Source organism: Salvelinus sp. IW2-2015, linkage group LG19, assembly GCF_002910315.2.
Source record: "Salvelinus sp. IW2-2015 linkage group LG19, ASM291031v2, whole genome shotgun sequence".
NCBI classification, from domain to species: Eukaryota; Metazoa; Chordata; class Actinopteri; order Salmoniformes; family Salmonidae; genus Salvelinus; species Salvelinus sp. IW2-2015.
The window spans coordinates 35,119,845-35,142,414 of NC_036859.1; the positions used below are offsets into that span (position 1 = coordinate 35,119,845).

General features: G+C 42.3%; 1 protein-coding gene across 2 annotated transcripts; it reads right to left on the reverse strand.

Annotated features, from left to right (window-relative positions):
* Window positions 1–628: 628 nt before the first annotated feature.
* Window positions 629–16,852, reverse strand: LOC111979087 (protein shisa-like-2A). 2 transcript variants are annotated; one of them, XM_024009374.2, is made up of 3 exons: window positions 16,671–16,852; window positions 14,739–14,875; window positions 629–1,112 (listed from the first exon to the last, which is right to left on the reverse strand). In XM_024009374.2, the coding sequence occupies exons 1-3, from the start codon at window positions 16,850–16,852 to the stop codon at window positions 919–921; spliced, it is 513 nt and encodes a 170-aa protein (XP_023865142.2). In that variant the 3' UTR covers window positions 629–918. The 2 variants fall into 2 exon arrangements, 1 of the variants encoding a protein (XP_023865142.2); XR_011481612.1 differs by lacking the exons at window positions 14,739–14,875; window positions 16,671–16,852 and adding an exon at window positions 3,588–4,046 and having other exon boundaries at window positions 1,034–1,112.
* Between the last annotated feature and the right edge of the window lie 5,718 nt (window positions 16,853–22,570).

Consider the following 22,570-nt stretch of genomic DNA (forward strand, 5'->3'; position numbering starts at 1 on the left):
CCAAATTAACATTTAGACAAACTGTACAACACAATTCCGAAAAGTGTTAGATGCAGATATTGATCAAGTTTAAAACTCTATACTTATTTTGCGGATTACCCATAAAAGTGTTTTTGTGGAGTATAATTACTGTACAATCAGCTGTGAAAATGTATGAGACATGTCCTTAGATGCACCTAGGTCCTTTACTGTCTTGCCTGGCGGTAAGCATGACAATCAGTCTATTTCCTCATGAAGAAGACCTCAGCCATTTTCATCCACAGACCAAACAACAACAGTGTAATACAGAGTTTATGACTTAATAATAGGAGTACACATATTTAGGACATGGTCACAGTTCAGAGGTTAGAGATTGTCCATGTGATCATTGACCACACATTGACCACTCACCTCCAAATGTACATCTCTTCATATGTTTATATACAGTTGAAGTAGGAAGTTTACACTTATGTTGGAGTCATTAAAACTTATGGGAAATTATGTGGATATATTGAAGCAACATCTCAAGACATCAGTCAGGAAGTTAAAGCTTGGTCGCAAATGGGTCAAGCAATGCTACAAATACTAATTGAGTGTATGTAAACTTCTGACCCACTGGGAATGTGATGAAAGAAAGTAAAAGCTGAAATAAATCATTCTCTCTACTATTATTCTGACATTTCACATTCTTAAAATAAAGTGGTGATCCTAACTGACTTAAGACAGGTAATTTTTACTAGGATTAAAGGTCAGGAATTGTGAAAAACTGAGTTTAAATGTATTTGGCTAAGGTGTATGTAAACTTCCGACTTCAACTGTACAGTATGTGTGATTGACAGGTTGAAAATGATCCTTTTTGTGATTCATTGGTCCTTTTACACACTCATTCCAAAACAAGTGGACATCTGGTCCCCTTATAAGGGGTCCTTCCAAGTGCTCCTAAGAAGGGCCCTCCATGTTGACAGTTGTGACCGTGGCCATGAAGCACTTCTGGAACAGTCTCTCAGGGTCAGGAGGCTGGTTGTCACAGTCCAGCTTCCGGCTGAGGAAGTTCTTCCTGAAGCCCTGGGGACCACTGGGAGGCCGTGCACTGGAGTGACTGCTGGGTCCCTCACTGGGAGTGGGAACCACTCCTGGAATTGCACACATAAACACACACACACACACACACACACACACACACGATTGCACATGCACAAAAAGCAGGCAGACACGCAGGGACGGACAAACACACAAACATACAGTACACACACACACTAGTGTTGAATATTTTCCCAGTATTTTACAAATGTTCTATCTCACAAATAAATCACTTTTCTCCTGGGTAACCCGGTATTTCCCGCCCAAACCGGAAACGGTATTCTACAGCATATAAAAAATTCAGAATTTGATTAGAGCTTTGATCAGCATTAAACATTCAAACCTGATGCTACCTGAGCCTGATAATCCATGCATTAAAGACTTGATGAGCCCTACATTAAACACATTTGATGAGCCCAAGCCCAAATGATTGTGCATTTATCCTATACATAGCCTAGCAGGCTAAGCTCTAGCAGGCTAATCTTTTTGAGTGTGGACTTTATTACTGAACTGTATTATACTGTATTACACAGACTGGAATTACACACCTCGTTCAAACCATGAGGCTGGGAGAGAGCATGTATGCTGGTGCAGGACACGCGGCCTACAAAGTTACAATTATAGGCTAGCGAATTTGAATATTTAAATATACAGTATATACAGTAATAGGCCTATTTTTCATTTTTATAGGCTGATTAGTAGATTGACTAATTAGCTTTCATAATATTTCCCTAATGTTGTGCGATGTGCTTATTAGCCTACATTAGCGCTTCCCAAACTAGGGGTTGCTTCCCAAACTAGGGGTCGCGACCCCATGTGGGTGGCTGGAGAATTTCCAAAATCCTGAAGAAAAAAAAAATATATATATATATTATATCGTCTTTGTATCTCAAAAGCATTGTAATGTGGTTAAACTTAAAAATCTAATTGAAAATGATTCAAATCTAAAAGACAAAATTCAACCAGAGTGCCCTTAGATCCTGGGAAAAGGCCGCACTTGAATCATTCCCACAGTGAAAGGCTAGGGCTCCTAAACTCTGAAACCACACACTATTGCAGAGACTTTGATATCACCGACTGCAATTGATATGGTGAAAACAAGGCAGCAGAGGTGGGACCAAGTCACTATATGAGTCCCAAGTAGAACCGGTCAAGACTCGACTCAAGTCCAAGTCGTACATTCGAGTTGAGTCACAAGTTTAAGTCAAGTTTAAAAAAAAAATCTATATATGCAACACCTTGTTCAACTACAAATCTTTATCTACTTATTGAAGCTACTAGACAGCCCTTTTTATTATTTTGTCTACAACAGATTTTGATTAGACCTTGTAGCAGTCACATGAAATCAGCAGAAGGCAGGGCAGGTTGACGTGCTCAGAGTGTAGATGTATTTACAGGTCTTGGTGATCCAAAGGTGAAAGCGCCATATCATACAAACTATACATGTAGATTGACCAAATATACACTGGCAATAGCCCAAAAGAAATAGCCTCTGTATCAGGCTTAACCTGTCCTATCTGAACGGACACCGGTAGAGGGCAAGACAGTACAGCCTCGCCTTGAATCGGTCTAACAGGCGCTCAAACAGGTAGGCCTACATAACATAAGCACTAGGCCACCATACAATTACCAGATTGTCAATTACAACCAATAAACTGGTTCTACAATGTAAAAGGCAATTTTCACATCCATTGTTAGATTCGTCTCAGACTTAATGATTATGAATGATATTTCAACACCATGCATACATGGAACAATCATTTGTTCACGCAGAACAGAAATGACAGCGACATACTGTAGGACACAGACACACAGACCTCCGACATAACCCGGGAAATATGAACAAAGGAAACCATACATTGAATTGAATAAACAGAACTTCTACCTCATGACTCTTGCGAACGTTAATGTGCACTAACGTTATAAACATCCCTCCAACTCAGAGCAGAGTAAGACGTGGTTGGCTAAATGAAAAGGTATCATAGGCATATCAGACATTTAACAGAAATGTCTAGGTGTTGCAATACACTGTACTGGGTCGGAATGATGAAACGCTAGCAATTATTGTAGTATTCGATGGAATATAGATTTACCACATAGGGCCTATGTATTTAAAAACTTCTGAAAGCAACAGCAAACATTTAAACAGAAGAAAAAAAAAAATCACTCTCCACTGGCTGGGGTTTGGAGCGCGTGAGTGAAGAGCCGCGCCTATGGTGCGTCTTCGCCACATTAATAATTCATTCTAACAACAAATTCCAAATGCAAGCTTCATAAATAGATGATACATTTCAAGCATTTATTACATACTAAAATACCAGTAGGCCTATGCTAGTAATTGTTGCCCCCTTGCTGGTGAGCTTACAAAGTAAAAAGTTCATATTCTCGATCCCCAAACAAGTTTTATTATTATGGCGATCGTCTCTTCCTACAAGTTGACATTTGCGCTGTAAAACAAATCAGCAATGTCACAGATTTAGAACAATGACAACATTAGAACATCTTTGGCAATGTCTTTGCTAACTCACCCTGCCAATCTGTTGCAGTCTTTTTTGCTTGGGCGATGCTGCGGACTGTCTCTGGCTACAGTACGTGTAGAGTAATCAATCCACGTTTATACTCTGTGCCACAAAATGAGTGACAAAACATTACAAAACCTGGTCAGATAATTTCAAGTCATCAGTCTCAAGTCAATGTCGATTCCCGAGTCTTGAGGCTCCAAGTCAAGTCTCAAGTTGTTATATTTTCTATCAAGTAGCGTGTCGTCAACAAATTTGTGATTTCACAGTCAGACTCGAGTTTAAGTCATGTGACTTGAGTCCACAACTTTGGGCGACAGAGGCACAGAAATACCTTTGTCAGATAACACTTTTAAACGAAGAATTTATGCGATTGCTAGCAATCAAGAGGAAACTGAACTACCCGCATTCAGGGGTCACCACAGAGGAGTTTTGATTCCTTATGTCTGTCTCCCACTGAGCATTAATGCCGCGTTCAAAACATATGGGATCTCGGAACTGCGTACTCGGAAATATGGGTTGCGACTTCAGTGTATTCAAGACAACTGGGAACTCGGAAAAAAACGAGCTCCAATTGGGAAAAATATTTTTGAACGGTCATCCAACTCGGAATTCCAACTCGGGAACTCGGCTCTCTTTCTAGAGCTCCAACTTTCCGATCTGAAGAACACAGATGTCAAGATTTGACCTCGTATTTTTACGAATTACCAGTTCTCTTGAAAGCACCAGCTCATATCTGTGTAAAGCTGTTCAGTGCCCTCGTCTGCAGTCAAACCAAAAATCGATCCAGGTTGGATGTGGCAGCAGAGATGAGATGCGCACTATCGACCACGCACCCTGAATTGAGAAGCTCCTAGACAACATGCATCAAACACATCCATCGCATTCGTGGTGGTGAGATAAGGGACATCATGTCAGACTAATTAGCAATTGGCTGTCATAGCCCCACATTAAAAGTAAGTGATGGTGAGTTGAGAAGACAATCAGAAATACTGTTAGAATGTTTTTCAATTGACTACCATATTCCCAAATAAAAAAGTAAACATTAGCTGTTAATTACATACTTTTTTCACATTAATTTTCAGATATCAAAATGGGGTGGTGGGCCAAAAAAGTGTGGGAACCCCTGGCCTACCTCTTCTCTCTCTATTGTTGCTTCATCCCTTTCTCCCTTCAACATTTAAATGAAATACGTTTTGTTGTCCTAATCTTCATCATTGTAATGACATGCTTAAAATGCATTTCAGTTCTCTTCACGAATGGTTATGGTTTTGAACAAATGACTGCTATAGCCTACCGCCATCACGCGTTCTCTCATTTTTCAAACTCCCCTTGAGTTCTACTGGCTACTGTATATAACATTCACCAAACAAGAGCTTGCATCCTCTTCGAATAGTCTATTAGCCTAAGAAATGCAACAACAAAAAAGCTATTATAGTCTATCTTTTCCTGGGACTCCTATTTGCGTTTTTTAAGGAGAGAGGCCAGGGGAGCACAGGCGTGTACTGCGCAAGAGACAGAGGCTAGAAGCTTATTTATACAACTGGTTGTAGGCTAGAAGTGTATTTATTAAACTGGTTGTTTGGATCCTGGATGAAGATTGGGCAAGCAGCGTTCCAACCAGTGCTGTATTGTATATGCACACGATTCCTGCTAACAGTACAATTAAGTGATAATGCCCGAGAAGACGGTGTTTGGAGGATGTTGTTAGGCCCGAGATGAAGTCGAGGTCCGGCAAACCGTGCCAATATATCCTCAAAACATCGGCTTCGAGGGCATTATCACTGTTAAACATGGGGTTACCAATATATTCAAATAATGATTGACATTTATTTAAAACGTTATTTTAATGAATTTACTCATACTATTTCATCCTTCCACAAGATATAGTCTCGACACAATATAGCGGGTTGCTACCCAAGCCGCCTGGTCATTCGTTCTATCGGTTCGGTCGTCAGAGATGCGAACCAGACATTATCATGGAACAAATCCAAGTAAATGCCAATATATATATTTTTTAATCTAACGAAAATGCAGCTAGTGTACTGTCTATCCAGGTTTAATGTTTGACATGACTGAGTTAACCTAGCTAGCAAGTGACACGAACGTTACCCAGCCTACATAGCAACCATTTTGTTTAGAATGGACAACCAGACCTTTTGCGTAACTATGCAAAAATAATGAATGACTTTGTTCCGTCTGTAGCAACATGAGCAAAGTAACAAAATAACATATTTTGTCTGGACTATATATTCTGGTGGAAGAATGTAATTGTATGAATTTACTAATCAAAATAACATTTGAATGAAAATTACATATTTTGGTTACAGTTTTATAAAAGCAATAAGGCACATGAGGCTGTGCTGTATCATGAATACACTCACATGTAAATTGGTTGACTAGTCCTCCGCTATCGTGTCGGGTGAAGAAAGCCATTTACCTGTGACTGTATTCATGATATAGCACTGCCTCTTGTGCCTTATTGCTTAAGCATAACCCATCATTCATCAGCTAAATATAAGGCTAATATTGCATTGAATGTATTACCTGAAAGAGGTAGGCTCGGACATACACTACATTGCCAAAGGTATGTGGACACCTGCTCGTCAAACATCGCAATCCAAAATAATGGGCATTAATATGGAGCTGGTCCCCACTTTGCTGCTATAACAGCCTCCACTCTTCTGGGAAGGCTATCCATTAGATGGTGAAACATTGCTGCGGGGACTTGCTTCCATTCAGCCAAAAGAGCATTAGTGAAGTCGTTGCTCCCTGATGTTTCCACTTCACAATAACAGCACTTACGGTTGACCGGGGCAGCTCTAGCAGGGCAGACATTTTACGAAATAACTTGTTGGAAAGGTTGCATTCTATGACGGTGCCCAGTGGTAGAAAAAGTACCCAATTGTCATAATTGAATAAAAGTATAGATACCTTAATAGAAAGTTACTCAAGTAAAAGTGAAAGCCACCCAGTAAAATACTACTTGAGTAAAAGTCTAAGTATTTGGCTCTAAATATACTTAATGTAACGGCGTTCCGGAGGAGTAGTGATCGAACCAAGGCGCAGCGTAGTGAAATGACATGATTTATTGAACACGACGAAAAAAACAAACTAAACTTGCATAAACAAACAAAACAAATAAACGATGCAGACAGACCTGAACGACGAACTTACATATAACGTGAAGAACGCAATGAACAGGAACAGACTACATAAAACGAACAAACCGCAAACAGTCCCGTATGGTGCAAACATATACACAGACACAGGCGACAACCACCCACAACGAACACTGTGAAACAACCTACCTAAATATGACTCTCAATTAGAGGAACGCCAAACACCTGCCTCTAATTGAGAGCCATACCAGGCAACCCTTAAACCAACATAGAAACAGACAACATAGAATGCCCACCCAAACTCACGTCCTGACCAACTAACACATACAACAAACTAACAGAAATAGGTCAGGAACGTGACACTTAAGTATTTAAAGTAAATGTAATTACTAAAATATACTTAAGTATCAAAAGTCTCAGTAAAAGTAGAAATCATTTCAAATTCCTTATATTAAGTTAAGCAGATATTTTCTTGTTTTTAAAATGTACAGATAGCCAGCGGCACACTCCAACACTCAGACATAATTTACAGATAGCCAGGGGCACACTCCAACACTCAGACATCATTTACAGATAGCCAGGGGCACACTCCAACACTCAGACATCATTACAGACAGCCAGGGGAACACATCCAACCACTCAGACATCATTTACAGATAGCCAGGGGCACACTCCAACACCCAGACATCATTTACAGATAGCCAGGACACATCCAACACTCAGACACATTTACAGATAGCCAGGGGCACACTCCAACACTCAGACAGAATTTTACAGATAGCCAGGGGCACACTCCAACACTCAGACATCATTTACAGATAGCCAGGGGCACACTCCAACACTCAGACATAATTTACAGATAGCCAGGGGCACACTCCAACACTCAGACATAATTTACAGATAGCCAGGGGCACACTCCAACACTCAGACATCATTTACAAACGATGCATTTGTGTTTAGTAGTAGAGATGACCATATGTTGTCTTGATAAGATTGAGAATTGGACCATTTTCCTGTCCTGCTAAGAATTCAAAATGTACTTTTGTACTTTTGGGTGTCAAGGAAAATGTATGAAGTAAAAAGTACATTATTATCTTTAGGAATGTAGTGAAGTAAAAGTAAAAGTAGTCAAAAATATAAATAGTAAAGTAAAGTGCAGATACCTAAAAAAAACTACTTAAGTAGTTGTTTAAAGTATTTTTGCTTAAAAAGTACTTTACACCACTGACAGTGCCACGTTGAAAGTCACTGAGCTCTTCAGTATGGGCCATTCCACTGCCAATGTTTGTCTATGGAGATTCCATGGCTGTGTGCTCAATTTCATACATCCGTCAGCTACAGGTGAGTTTGAAATAGCCGAATCCACTAATTGGCCATGTAGTGTATATTTGTAAGTGATAATCAACAAGGGCCTATATGTTCTATGGAAAATAAGGAATGCCGTGGAAGGTGTGTTCCATGAAGCACTAGCGAAGTGAGCCCTGAGTTGATTATCTCTTCTATACCATCGCTATGGCCAATATACCACAACTAAGGGTTGTTCTGATGCACGAAGCAACGCGGAGTACCTGGATATAGCCCTTAGCCGTGCTATATTGGCCATATACCACAAACCCCCGAGGTGCCTTATAGCTATTATAAACTGGTTACCAACTTAATTAGATCACAAAAAAAATGTTTCGTTTTCAATTTTAGCCTAAAATGACATACTCAAATCTAACTGCCTGTAGCTCAAGACCTGAAGTAAGAATATGCATATTATTGATACCATTTGAAAGGAAACACTTTGAAGTTTGTGGAAATGTTAAACTAATGTAAGAGAATATAACACATTAGATCTGTTTTTTTGATCATACAAACAAAATCACAAGTTATTTCAATAAATAAAAAATGCATCATCTTTGAAATGCAAGAGAAAGGCCAGACTTTCAGATTAGAGTCTAGGTGTAATTTAGATTTTGGCCAGCAGATGGCAGTAGTGTGTGCAGAGTTTCAGACTGATCCAGTGAAGAATTTCATTACTGCACAATATTTTGTATCAAGTCTGCCAGGAGTTTGCCCAAATGTGCCCAAATGGTCAATTGATATATACAAAAGTGATATGGGAATTAAAAAATTAGCCCCAGTGATGTACTGGGCCGTACGCACTACCCTCTGTAGTGCCTTGCGTTTGGAGGCCGAGCAATTGCCGTACCTAGCAGTGATGCAACCAGTCAGGACGCTCTCGATGTTGCAGCTGTAGAACCTTTTGAGGATCTCAGGACCCATGCCAAATATTTGTAGTTTCCTGATGGGGAATAGGCTTTGTCGTGCCCTCTTCACGACTGTCTTGGTGTGTTTGGACCATTCTAGTTTTTTGGTGATGTGGACACGTGATGGAGTTTGCAAATCAAATGCCCACTTGTGGTGCCACTGGACAGCAAAAAAATGGTAAATGTAACTTTATTTATGTTAATTTAAATGTAAATTATTTCGCTAGATTACATGGATACCTCAATCGTTATTGCAAATCATTTTGGTAACTTCACAGCCACTGCTGTGATAGATAATGTTAGCAGCATGAGCTAGCTAGCTATAACAATACGACATTTTGCTAGCTAACTATTTTGCTAGCTAGCAGGCTCAGATAAAAAAAAAATACCGCTATCTACTTTACTACAGCATATCTCATAGCCACATGCTTGAGATGTCCTCCTCTACCTCATCCCATTTGTCAACAACTTCATCCCCAGACTGCTACACTGGTTAGATCAGACAGAGACCTGTCATTTAAGACGTTTAACGTAATGGTTTAAGTTTATTTTCGAGCATCCATCTCTTTCACTCTTGGAGATCGTTTAAAAATATGTATATTTTGTGTTTCTTCAGGGGTGACCAGTGACGGCATGGCATCAGACGTGAGTTGTCGTTCTTCCATTGGAGGAGAAGAGGACAAATGACCTGGCAGAGAACACTTCTAATGGTAAGAAAACCTGAAAAATACACCAGGCCGATCATAATTCTGCTGTTGACGTCATACGTTATTTGTTCCAAAGGAATTTGACATAATGTCCTGATCCAAAACGTTTTCCTGATCACATCAATACTTTTATGTTTTCCCCTATAGACTCAGTTGACGATGTGGCCCTGAAGGTGGTGCCTGTCATCCTGCCTCCATCTTCATACAGAATAGATGGGAGACATTTTTCGACTCCTTTACATACAACCTGTAAGTATACAGGCTAAACAATAAGACATAATAGGTCCATTTCTACAATGCACTGTGGTGTGAAGTACTTAAGTAAAAATACTTTAAAGTACTACTTGTCACGGATCCCTCCGGGTACTGTTGCTCATTCCGTGCACCAGATTCGGAGGTCTACGTCACTGGCCTCTAGGAACTGAACTGTGTCATTACACACACCTGGTCCCCATTTCTTCACTGATTTATATTTATATATATGTGCCCTTTGGTTCACCATTGGGCTGTCGATTAATGTTCCCATGTCCGTTGGTCATGTGAGTACCTATGCGATGTTTCAGCTTTTGTGCTGCGTGTTTTGTGCATTGTGTATTACAGGTATCGTTTGGGTACATCCCAGTGTTTTGTATACGTGTTTGTTTGGGGTGTATTAAAAAACCCTATTATATATTTCTGTGCCTTTCTCCAAATCCTTTATACCAGCGTGACACTATTTACAATAAGTTGTTTTTTGGGGTATCTGTACTTTACTTTACTATTTATATTTTTTACTTCATTACATTCCTAAAGGAAATGTTGTACTTTTTACTCCATACATTTTCCCTGACACCCAAAAGTACTCGTTACATTTTTACAGAAATGGTCCAATTCACACACTTATCAAGAGAACAGCCCTGGTCATCTCTACTACCTCTGATCTGGCGGACTTACTAAACAGGTAAGGTTGGGGTGTGCCCCTGGCTATCTAAAAATGAGAAAAACACAAACAATTGTGCCATCTGGTTTGCTTAATATAACGAATTTCAAATTATTTATACTTGCAATTACACTTACTTTTGATACTTAAGTATATTTAAAACCAAATACTTTTGGACTTTTACTCAAGTAATATTTTACTGGGTGACTTTCACTTTTACTTGAGTCATTTCCTATCATGGCATCTTTACTTTTACTCAAGTATGAGAATATGGTACTTTTTCCAACACTGACAATGCAGTCATATCAGTTTAGCACAGAAATGCCCTTATCCAGCGAATGTAACAAAGGCTTTTCCTAAAAAAACTGCTACCTTTCTTTGTTACTTTTAAGGTTGAAACCAACATGCAGTGCCTCCAGCAATCAGAGAGGCCAGAACCGTTTGTCGATTAGCTCAGGGACAAGCTACACTATTCACAACCATGTATAATGTTCAATGTAATTTGCATTGCTGGATAAAATAAAATAAATACTGTATTTGTATTGTTTTAAGGTTTTAATTTGACATCCCATGTGTTAGGAATAGGGAGGGTGATAAGGTCTAGTATTAATGAGAAGGGGTTTCAAATGAAAAGAGATGTATGGTTTAAACTTGTCTTGAACGTTTATTTGTTTTAGCTGACAGTGATAATTCCTTAAGCGTTAACTACATTTGCCTCATTTATATGTATGTGTCACGTTCCTGACCTGTTTTCTCTTGTTTTGTATTTATTTAGTATGGTCAGGGCGTGAGTTGGGTGGGCTGTCTATGTGTTGTTTTCTATGTTGGGGTTTTGTGTTCGGCCTGGTATGATTCTCAATCAGAGGCAGCTGTCAATCGTTGTCCCTGATTGAGAATCATACTAAGGCAGCCGGGCCGGTTCCACCGTGCTCGCTGGCGTGTGCGCGTGTGCCGGTCGTTTCTGCATTTCCGTGCTCAGCTGTCGGTGCACCACGGACCTGTCTTTTCCGGTTTGAATCGCTTTTATTTATTCAGACGAAGAGGAGGAAATCAGCCGTTACAGTATGTGTTATGAATGACCGAAGGTGTCTCACTTTAAGTAAGTACACTGTCACGCTATACAGAGTCTTTATGGATATGTTATGAATGACCGAAGGTGACTAACTTCAAACAAATCATTACAGGACACTATCAAGTGTCAATAAACAGCCTATAAAGGTTCTGATGATCCACAGGTTACTGTAGGTTACTGTAGGGCAGGGCCCGACCCTCTTCCTGTAGCTCTACTGTCCTGTAGGTTTTCAGTCCAACCCTCTTCCTGGAGATCTACGTCCTGTAGGTTTTCAGTCCAACCCTCTTCCTGGAGATCTACCGTCCTGTTGGTTTTCAGTCCAACCCTCTTCCTGGAGATCTACCGTCCTGTAGGTTTTCAGTCCAACCCTCTTCCTGGAGATCTACTGTACTGTAGGTTTACAGTCCAACCCTCTTCCTGGAGATCTACCGTCCCGTAGGTTATCAGTCCAACCCTCTTCCTGGAGATCTACTGTACTGTAGGTTTTGAGTCTAACCCTAATTCAGCATATCTTATTCAGCTAGTTAAGGTCTTGTTGAGCAGCTAATTAGTAGAATCAGGTTGTGTTTAATTTAAGGTGGATCTGACAAACCCCATCAGGACGGTAGATCTCACAGAAGAGGTTGGACTGAAAACCTTACAGGAACAGTAGATCTTCCAGGAAAGAGGGTTGGACTGAAAACCTTTACAGACAGTGATCTCCAGGGAAGAGGTTGGACTGAAAACCCACAGGACAGTAGATCTCCAGGAAGAGGGTTGGACTGAAAACCCACAGGACAGTAGATCTCCAGGAAGAGGGTTGGGCAGCCCTGCTATAGGGTATGAGGGGTATTTAGATAAGTTGATGAACATGAAATGCTTTTGTTGTCAGAGCCAAGTTTTTTGGGGGTATTCCTACCTGAGACTACCTAGCCACCAGGTATTCCTCTTCTGTTCCCATGCTGGAGACCAGGGCTTGATTACAACCTGTTACAATGGTGCCAACATTGTGGCTGATGTTTCAGTGGGGGAGTGGGTGAATGTGTCAACAATCTGACTGAGCCCAGCAATGCATGGCATGGCTCATTATATTGTTGTTTGTGTACTGAGGAACATGTAACTTGGTTCCAGAAGAAAGACACTTTCAATTTCCTTATGTTGGGGGCTATCTTTAAGGTGCCTGGTGTGATAAGGGTCAACAGACTTGTATGCGCGAAAGCACGATATCCCTAAAATTAGGGGGGTTTGTATTTTCTATACAATATCCCATTTACAGTGCAATCAGAAAGTATTCAGACCACTTGACTTTTTCCACATTTTGTTACGTAACAGCCTTATACTAAAATGGATTAAATAGTTTTTCCCCTCAGCAATCTACACACATTATCCCATAATGACAAAGCAAAACCAGGTTTTTAGAAATGTTTGCTAGTTTATTCAAAATAAAAACTGAAATATCACATTTACATAAGTATTCAGACCCTTTACTCAGCACCTTTGGCAGCGATTACAGTATCGAGTCTTCTTGAGTATGACGCTACAGGTTTCTCGCATTCTTCTCTGCAGATCCTCTCAAGCTCTGTCAGGTTGGATGGGGAGTGTTGCTGCACAGCTATTTTCAGGTCTCTCCAGAGATGTTCGATCGGGTTCAAGTCCGGGCTCTGGCTGGGCCACTCAAGGACAGTCAGAGACTTCTCCTAAAGCCACTCCTGCATTGTCTTTGCTGGGTTGTTGTCCTGTTGGAAGGTGAACCTTCGCCCCAGTCTGAGGTCCTGAGCAGTCTGGAGCAGATTTTCATCAACGATCTCTTTGTACTTTGATCCGTTCATCTTTGCCTCGATCTTGAGTAGTCTCCCAGTCCCTGCCGCTGAAAAACATCCCAACAACATGATGATGCCACCAACATGCTTCACTGTAGGTATGGTGATAGGTTTCCTCCGGACGTGACGCATGGCATTCAGGCCAAAGAGTTCAATCTTGGTTTCATCAGACCAGAGAATCTTGTTTCTCATAGTCTGAGAGTCCTTTAGGTGCCTTTTGGCAAACTCCAAGCGGGCTGTCATATGCCTTTTACTGACAAGTGGCTTCCGTCTGGCCACCCTACCATAAAGACCTGATTGATGGAGTGCTGCAGAGATGATTGTCCTTCTGGAAGGTTCTCCCATCTCCACAGAGGAACTTTGGACCTCTGTCAGAGTGACCATGGGGTTCTTGGTCACCTCCCTGACCAAGGCCCTTCTCCCCCGATTGCTCAGTTTGGCCGGGTGGCCAGCTCTAGGAAGAGTCTTGGTGGTTCTAAACCTCTTTCATTTAAGAATGATGGAGGCCACTATGTTCTTGGGAACCTTCAATGCTGTAGACATTTTTTGGTACCCTTCCCCAGATCTGTGCCTCGACACAATCCTGTCTCGGAGCTCTACGGACAATTCCTTCGACCTCGTGGCTTGGTTTTTGCTCTGACATGCACTGTCAACTCTGGGACCCTATATAGACAGGTGTGTGCCTTTCCAAATAATGTCCAATCAATTGAATTTCCCACAGTTGGACTCCAATCAAGTTGTAGAAACATCTCAAGGATGATCAATGTAAACAGGATGCACCTGAGCTCAATTTCAAGTCTCATAGCTGGGTCTGAAAACTTACGTAAATAAGGTATTTCAGTTTGTAATTTTTTATACATTTGCAAAAATATGTCAACCTGTTTTTGCTTTGTCATTATGGGGTATTGTGTGTAGACTGCTGCGAAAACATATTTAATCCATTTTAGAATAAAGCTGTAACATAACAAAATGTCAAAAAAGTCAAGGGGTCTGAATACTTTCCGAATGCACTGTATGTATCCTATCCAACATCTTTAGATGACGTGTCAAGACCGTAGCCCGGCTCTATGTATCCCATCACATACCATTAGATTAGGTTTCAAGACCTTAGCCCGGCTCTATGTATCCCATCACATACCATTAGATTAGGTTTCAAGACCTTAGCCTGGCTCTATGTATCCCATCACATACCATTAGGTTTCAAGACCTTAGCCCGGCTCTATGTATCCCATCACATACCATTAGGTTTCAAGACCTTAGCCCACCGCTGGCCAGAAGTGTTTACCCACCTGGTGCTCTGAGTGGCAGGCCGTTGTCAAGGCGACTGGGCTTGGTGGCGATGAAGAGGTAGCAGAGGACACAGACTGTGATGAGGAAGGCCAGCAGGACCACTGCTGCTATGGACAGACCTATCAGGGCCCCGACGCTAAGAGATGAAGGAATAAGGGGAAGAGAAAGAGGATGGCGAGTAGAGGGAAAGGGACAGGGAGGGAGAGAGATGAAAAAAGAGACAGAGACAGATGGGGAAAGGAGAGAAAGATATTAGGGGAAGGCCGGGAGAAAGCAATGGACAGAGAAGGTGAGAGAATGTGAAGAATGTGTGACAGAGCGGGAAAGGCAGGGGAGAGCAGAGAAGTGATGGGGGAGAAAGGGAGGGAAAGGCATGGAGAGCATAGAGAGAGAGGTGATGGGGAAAGACAGGGAGGGAAAGGCAGGGAGAGCAGAGAGAAGAGGTGATGGGAAGACAGGGGAGGGAAAGGCAGGGGAGAGCAGAAGAGAGGTGATGGGAAGACAGGGAGGGAAAGGCAGGGAGAAAGCAGAGAGAGAGGTGATGGGGAAGAAAGGGGAGAGCAGAGAGAGGGTGATGGGGAGACAGGACGGAACGGCAGGGGAGAGCAGAGAGAGAGGTGATGGGGAGACAGGGACGGAACGGCAGGGGAGAGCAGAGAGAGGTGATGGGGAAGACAGGGAGGGAAAGGCAGGGGAGAAGCAGAGAGAGAGGTGATGGGAAGACAGGGGAGAGCAGAGAAGAGAAGTGATGGGGAAGGACGGGAGGGAAAGGCAGGGGAGAGCAGAGAGAAAGGTGATGGGAAGACAGGGAGGGAAAGGCAGGGGAGAGCAGAGAGAGGTGATGGGGAAGACAGGGAGGGAAGAGGCAGGGGAGAGCAGAGAGAGGTGATGGGGAAGACAGGGAGGAAACGGCAGGGGAGAAGCAGAGAGAAGTGATGGGGAAGACAGGGAGGGAAAGGCGGGGGAGAGCAGAGAGAGGTGATGGGAAGACAGGGAGGAACCACAGGGGAGAGCAGAGAGAGGGGTGATGGGAAGACAGGGAGGAAAGGCAGGGGAGAGCAGAGAGAGAGGTGATGGGAAGACTAGGGAGGGAAAGGCAGGGGAGGGCAGAGAGAGAGTGTGGGGAAGACAGGGAGGGAAGGGCAGGGGAAGAGCAGAGAGAGAGGTGATGGGGAAGACAGGGAGGGAAAGGCAGGGGAGAGCAGAGAGAGAGGTGATGGGGAAGACAGGGGAGAGCAGAGAGGTGATGGGGAAGACAGGGAGGGAAAGGCAGGGGAGAGCAGAGAGGTGATGGGGAAGACAGGGAGGGAAAGGCAGGGAGAGCAGAGAGGTGATGGGGAAGAGAGATATTAGGTTGCACTCTTTCTGAGAGTGATACAGTCAGGGGCGGACTGGCCATCCAGCATTTCGGGCAAATGTCAGATGGGCTGGTGGTCTAAGGCACTGCATCTCAGTGCAAGAGGTGTCACTACAGTCCCTGGTAGGCCGTCATTGTAAATAAGAATTTGTTCTTAACTGACTTGCCAAGTTAAATAAAGGTTAAATAAAAAATATATATAATTTGGCTAATAATGGTGGCATTGAGGAAAAACATGGGCCGGTGTGATAGAAATACCAGGGCCGAATTCTGGTCCCAGTCTGCCACTGGATACAGTATTTAGTATAGTAGGAGGAAAATGTACACTTTTTCTGTTTTTATTTAATTGTATTTATTTAATTTAGGTACTTTTCACCTTGCATCAGATTCCCTCAATATAGAGTAGCCTACTGTAACCTATAATAAGTGTACATCATCACAATATCAAACATTATGCAAACTTAAAAGTCCAGCAGTGAATGAGATTGCCCCAAGATAGGGTAAGGCTATATAGGCTAAATAAAACGGATGAATTGGTATAACATCAAATCAAAGATGCGTAAAAAGTCCTTACCTAAGCCACCACATGTATGCATACTCGTAGGGGAAAAAACTGTTGGGGTCATCACAGCAATACTTGATATCGTTAAATCCGCAGCAGAATACCGCGTGCGCACCGCTTCCCGCTTTAGGGCACAAAAAGCCATTCACAAAAGCATTTTCTGCGCTGTAGTAGCTTGTGCAATTCGCAGTCATGCTGGTAAGAAAAAAAGAAAGCTCTCTCGAGGTAATGAGGCAATTTCCTTAGCTGTGTAAGGGTTTTATTGCAATGTCGCGCACAATGTGTCCTTGCTGAACATAGTAGGCTTCATATTTCCGAGCATGACAGAGAAATGTGGAAAAACTGCACCCCGATGTACCATATAGGATTCTGAAGTCCCCCACCACACCTCCTTCCATCCACATCTCTCTCTCTCTCTCTGTCTCTCTCTCTCTGATACAACACCCTACAATGGGAATAAATGAATACAAAACTTTAATTAGATGGGGACATAAGAAACACTAATTGTTCCGATTGATAGCCGTTTGGATTGCTGATCCTCTTGTGTCTATTGTAATACAAAGTAGCCATTTGTCTGAAACTATATTGAACAAAAATATGAACACAACAATTTCAAAGATTTTGCTAAGTTACTATTCATATAAGGAAATCAAACAATTTAAATAAATTCATTAGGCCCTAATCTATGTTTTTCACAGGACTGGGAAGAGGTGCAGCCATGGGTGGGCCTGGGAGGGGCATAGGCCCACCCACTGGAGGCCCAGCCAATCAAAATTAGTTTTTCCCCACAAAAGGGCTTTATTACAGACAGAAATACTCCTCAGCACACCCCCCGCCCCTCCCCCTCTGACGATCCCATAGTTGAAGAAGCTGGAGGTGGAGGTCCTGGATTGACGTCATCTACCGATGCGCACGACTCTTGGCTGCAGTAAGAAACCATCGCCATCTGCACCCATTCAACCCTAGCCTAGATTTGCATTTTTATTACTTCTTAACAAAATAACTTCTTGGGGTTCTCATATACTTAGAATGATGTTTAGATTTTTGCTTGAAAAGTTCCTAAGATTATATTTGGTAGTGATCTTTGCATTATAACTCTTTTGGATGCAGCAGTTGTTAGCGAGAATGCCAATGCTCATTGATATAGGCTGCAGGAAAAGCTAGCCAAAGGGCTATTCCCCCCCCCCCCCCCCCCCCCACAAAAGGGCTTTATTGCAGACAGAAATACTCCTCAGCCACATTTATGGGATCTTTTATTTCACTTTACATGTTGCGTTTATATTTTTGTTCAATAGGTTACATTAAAAGAATAGAAAGAAAGTTATATCCAACTTTAATAATTTAATAACTTGAAGTGCAGGGCGCCCTTTCTGACAGTATTTATTCCCATTGACTTGTACATGGTTACAAACCACGTTCTAACTTCTATTCAAACTTTGAAAGTAAAAAAAAAAAGTTTCTTATTCCAACAGCGAAGCTGTTTTAATAGCCTGTTGATGATGCTGTTGATGATGAATTTAAAAATCTCTCCAAGGACTCTTGCGTTATGATCCAAACAAAAGGAACACTGTCTCATCTCCTAAAGAGTTGTATTGAGCAGGCCTCAATCCATTGTCTTTGACAATAACAGATGCCATTGTCTTGTGTGAGATTGCGCGGAATTGTTGCACTATCTGAATCTGAATTGTTGAGCTACCTGACATAAGACAATAGCCTCAATCAGAAGAAGAATCAGAAGAAGAAGAAGGAGGAGAAGAAGAAGACAAGCTCTGTAAAAGAGCAGCAGGTGTGCTGTCCAGGGTGGAACTCTCCACGGTGCTGATTTAGAAATAATTCACCCGGTCATTTTGCATAATCTATTCATCTAGATATTTCTATAGTGTTCAATTAATCAATGTATCAATCTATAACTTGTTTAGAAATGCAACCAAATAACTTGCAATTCATCTTCATCATATTGTACCAGTACAGGTTTGGGGTCAATTCCATTTAAATTCCAGTCAGTTCAGGAAGTACACTGAAATTCCAATTCCAATTCCTTTCAATGATTTTCAATGAGGAAAATGTGGAATAGGAATTTAAATTGGGTTTACTTTCTGAATTGACTGGAATTGAAATGGAAGGGACCTGTCATCTTCCCATGAGCTGTCATGTTCTGGGCCTTTTACATACTGACCCATATGGACCTCTGTATTAGGGAGGAATTTGTACATGGCTGCCAGGTTGAGTTGAATAGCGAACTTGTCAAGGTCAAAAAGGCTCCCGGCTGAGGTGATAAAGGTGGAACCGAGGGGCGCAGCGGTCTTAGGCACTGCATCACTACAGACCCGGGTTTGATCCTGGGCTGTATCGCAACCCGTCGTGATCGGGAGTCCCATAGGGCGGCGCTCACAATTGGACCAGCGTTGTCCAGGTTAGGGGAGGATTTGGCCGGGATAGGCTGTCATTGTAAATAAGAATTTGTTCTTAACTGACTTTCCTCGTTAAATGAAGGTTAATAAATACAAATAAAAGTGAGGCTTCCTCCAAGGGAAACACATGAGCTATCGAAGCTGACATATATATTTATGGTCTGAGAGACTGTCTCGTCTTGGCCTTTCTTGGCATCATTAGGTTGATAGCGTCCATCAACATGGCCAACATGGCCGGAAAGCGGGACAACATCATAACGGTGTCTCTGTCCATGGTGTTACCATCTATGGTGCTAACACGTGTAAACAATTTTTTTACAGAAAATGAATAACACCCACACTAATGTTTGATCGAGAACAAGAATCAATTCCATCAGGTAGCCCTGTTGTGCTCCTTGGACCTGCTGATACAGTATGTAGATTGAAGAAGGCGGCGATATCTCTGTGACGATATCTCTGTGACGATATCTCTGTGACGATATCTCTGCGACGATATCTCCGCGACGATATCTCCGTGACAATATCTCCGTGACGATATCTCTGTGACGATATCTCCGTGACGATATCTAAGTGACGATATCTCTGTGACTCTTAGAGAAAACTGTCTATCAACGAAAGAACATTCTCAAATCTCAATCGTCAATGTAATTCCCTCCACCTAGATAATAGACTATTTTCCAGTACACGACACACTGACGTCATGCTCTTGGCTGCAGTAAGAAACCATCGCCATCTGCGCCCATTCAACATAGTCTAGATTTGCATTTTTATTACTTCTTTAACAAAATAACTTTCTTGGGTTCTCATAGCTTACAATGATGTTTTGATTTTTGCTTGAACAGTCGCTAAGATTATATTTGGTAGTGATCTTTGCAAAATAACTATTTTGGATGCAGCAGTTGTTAGCTAGAATGCTAACGCTCATTAATATAGTCTGTAGCAAAAGCTAGCCAAAGAGCCATTTACTCCCCATTGTTCTGAGAAAAGATACTAAAATGGGTTCAAAGCAGCCTGCATTTAGGATCAGATAGAAGATACTCCATGTTAGAAGAAAATATATACTGTAGCCTAGATCTATTGTAAACCAGGTTAAAGATAGCCTGACTCTTCTGTGACTGACAGACTTTGATATGAGGGTTCCAAAAGGGTTCTTCGGCTGTCCCCATAGGAGAACCCTTTTTGGTTCCAGGTAGAACCCTTTTTTGGTTCCAGGTAGAACTCATTTGGGTTCCATGTTGAGCCCTCTGTGGAAAGAGTTCTACCTAGAACCAAAAGGTTTCTACCTGGAACCAAAAAGGGTTCTTCAAAGGGTTCTCCTATGGGGACAGCCGAAGACCCTTGTAGGTTCTAGATAACACCTTGTTTCTAAGAGTGTAATGATCCAACTTCGTGCCATGGTCTTTATTAATATTCACAGGTCAACACTGAATAGTAGATCTCAGATAGCAATCACCATGGCAATCTTACATCTGAAATCAGTTTGGCTTCAATCTCTTCAGCATTTATTTGCTATTCATCCATGAGAGTTAAGGACATTAGCAAGCATTACTGGGAAATCCACCCATTCATTGAATGAGGCAGAATACTTGCATACATATAGGTGCATACATACTGCCATAGGAAATGATGTGAGGCCATCATTATGCAGTAGAAGAAGAGAAGAGATCCAATGGAACACACCTCCTAACAGATCGACAGGAAGGAAATCTAATGTTCCAAGTTACTTAATGTTCCTTTGTACCTACCACCTCTGATCTACAGGATAGAGCTTTGATGAGACAATCTGAACCGTTCGAACAAATGGATCCGCCTGCATACAGTACACGCAGTGTTTAATGCGTAACACTGATTTATTATTAAATATACATATATGTTAAATATTAGTCACATGCGCCGTGAAATGCATACTTACAAGCCCTTAACCAACAGTGCAGTTTATTTAAAAAAGTAATAATACAAATAACAATAATAAATAAATAAAAGTAAAAATAAATTAATTAAAGAGCAGCAGTAAAAGAATATACAGGGGGTACCGGTACAGAGTCAATGTGCGGGGGCACCGGTTAGTTGAGGTAATTTGTACATGTAGGTAGAGTTATTCAAGTGACTATGCATAGATGATAACAACAGAGAGTAGCAGCGGTGTAAAAGAGGGGAGGGGGGAGCAATGTAAATAGTCCGGGTAGCCATTTGATTAGATGTTCAGGAGTTATGGCTTGGGAGCAGAAGCTGTTTAGAAGCCTCTTGGACCTAGACTTGGTACTCCGGTACCGCTTGCCGTGCGGCTGAGCAGTTGCCATACCAGGCAGTGATGCAACCAGTCAGGATGCTCTCGATTATGTAGCTGTAGAACCTTTTGAGGATCTGAGGACCCATGCCAAATCTTTTCAGTCTCCTGAGGGGGAATAAGTTTTGTTGTGCCCTCTTCATGACTGTCTTGGTGTGCTTGGACCATGTTAGTTTGTTGGTGATGTGGACGCCAAGGAACTCGAAGCTCTCAACCTGCTCCACTACTATGAGAATGGGTGCGTGCTCGGTCCTCTTTTCCTGTAGCCCACAATCATCTCCTTTGTCTTGATCACATTGAGGGAGAGGTTGTTGTCCTGGCACCACACAGCCAGGTCTCTGACCTCCCTACAGACTGTCTTGTCGTTGTCGGTGATCAGGCCTACCACTGTTGTATCATCTGCAAACGTAATGATGGTGTTGGAGTCGTGCCTGGCTGTGCAGTCATGAGTGAACAGGGAGTACATGAGGGGACTGAGCACGTACCCCTGAGGGGCACCTGTGTTGAGGATCAGCGTGGCGGATGTGTTGTTACCTACCCTTACCATCTGGGGGCGGCCCGTCAGGAAGTCCAGGATCCAGTTGCAGAGGGAGGTGTTCAGTCTCAGGGCCCTTTGCTTATTGATGACCTTTGAGGGCACTATGGTGTTGACGCTGAACTGTAGTCAATGAATAGCATTCTCACATAGTTGTTCCTTTTGTTCAGGTGGGAAAGGGCAGTGTGGAGTGCAGTAGAGATTGCACCATCTGTGGATCTGTTAGGGCGGTATGCAAATTGGAGTGGGTCTAGGGTTTCTGGGATAATGGTGTTGATGTGAGCCATGACCAGCCACTCAAAGCACTTCATGGCTACAGGTCGGAAGTCATTTAGGCAGGTTACCTTAGTGTTCTTGGGCACAGGTTCTATGATGGTCTGCTTAAAACATGTTGGTATTACAGACTCAGACAGGGAGAGGTTGAACATGTCATTGAAGACACTTGCCAGTTGGTAAGCTCATGCTCGCAGTACACGTCCTGGTAATCCGTCTGGCCCTGCAGTCTTGTGAATGTTGACCTGTTTAAAGGTTTTACTCACATCGGCTGTGGAGAGCGTGATCACACAGTCTTCCGGAACAGCTGGTGCTCTCATGCATGTTTCAGTGTTATTTGCCTCGAAGCGAGAATAGAAGTAGTTTAGCTCGTCTGGTAGCCTCGTGTCACTGGGCAGCTCTCGGC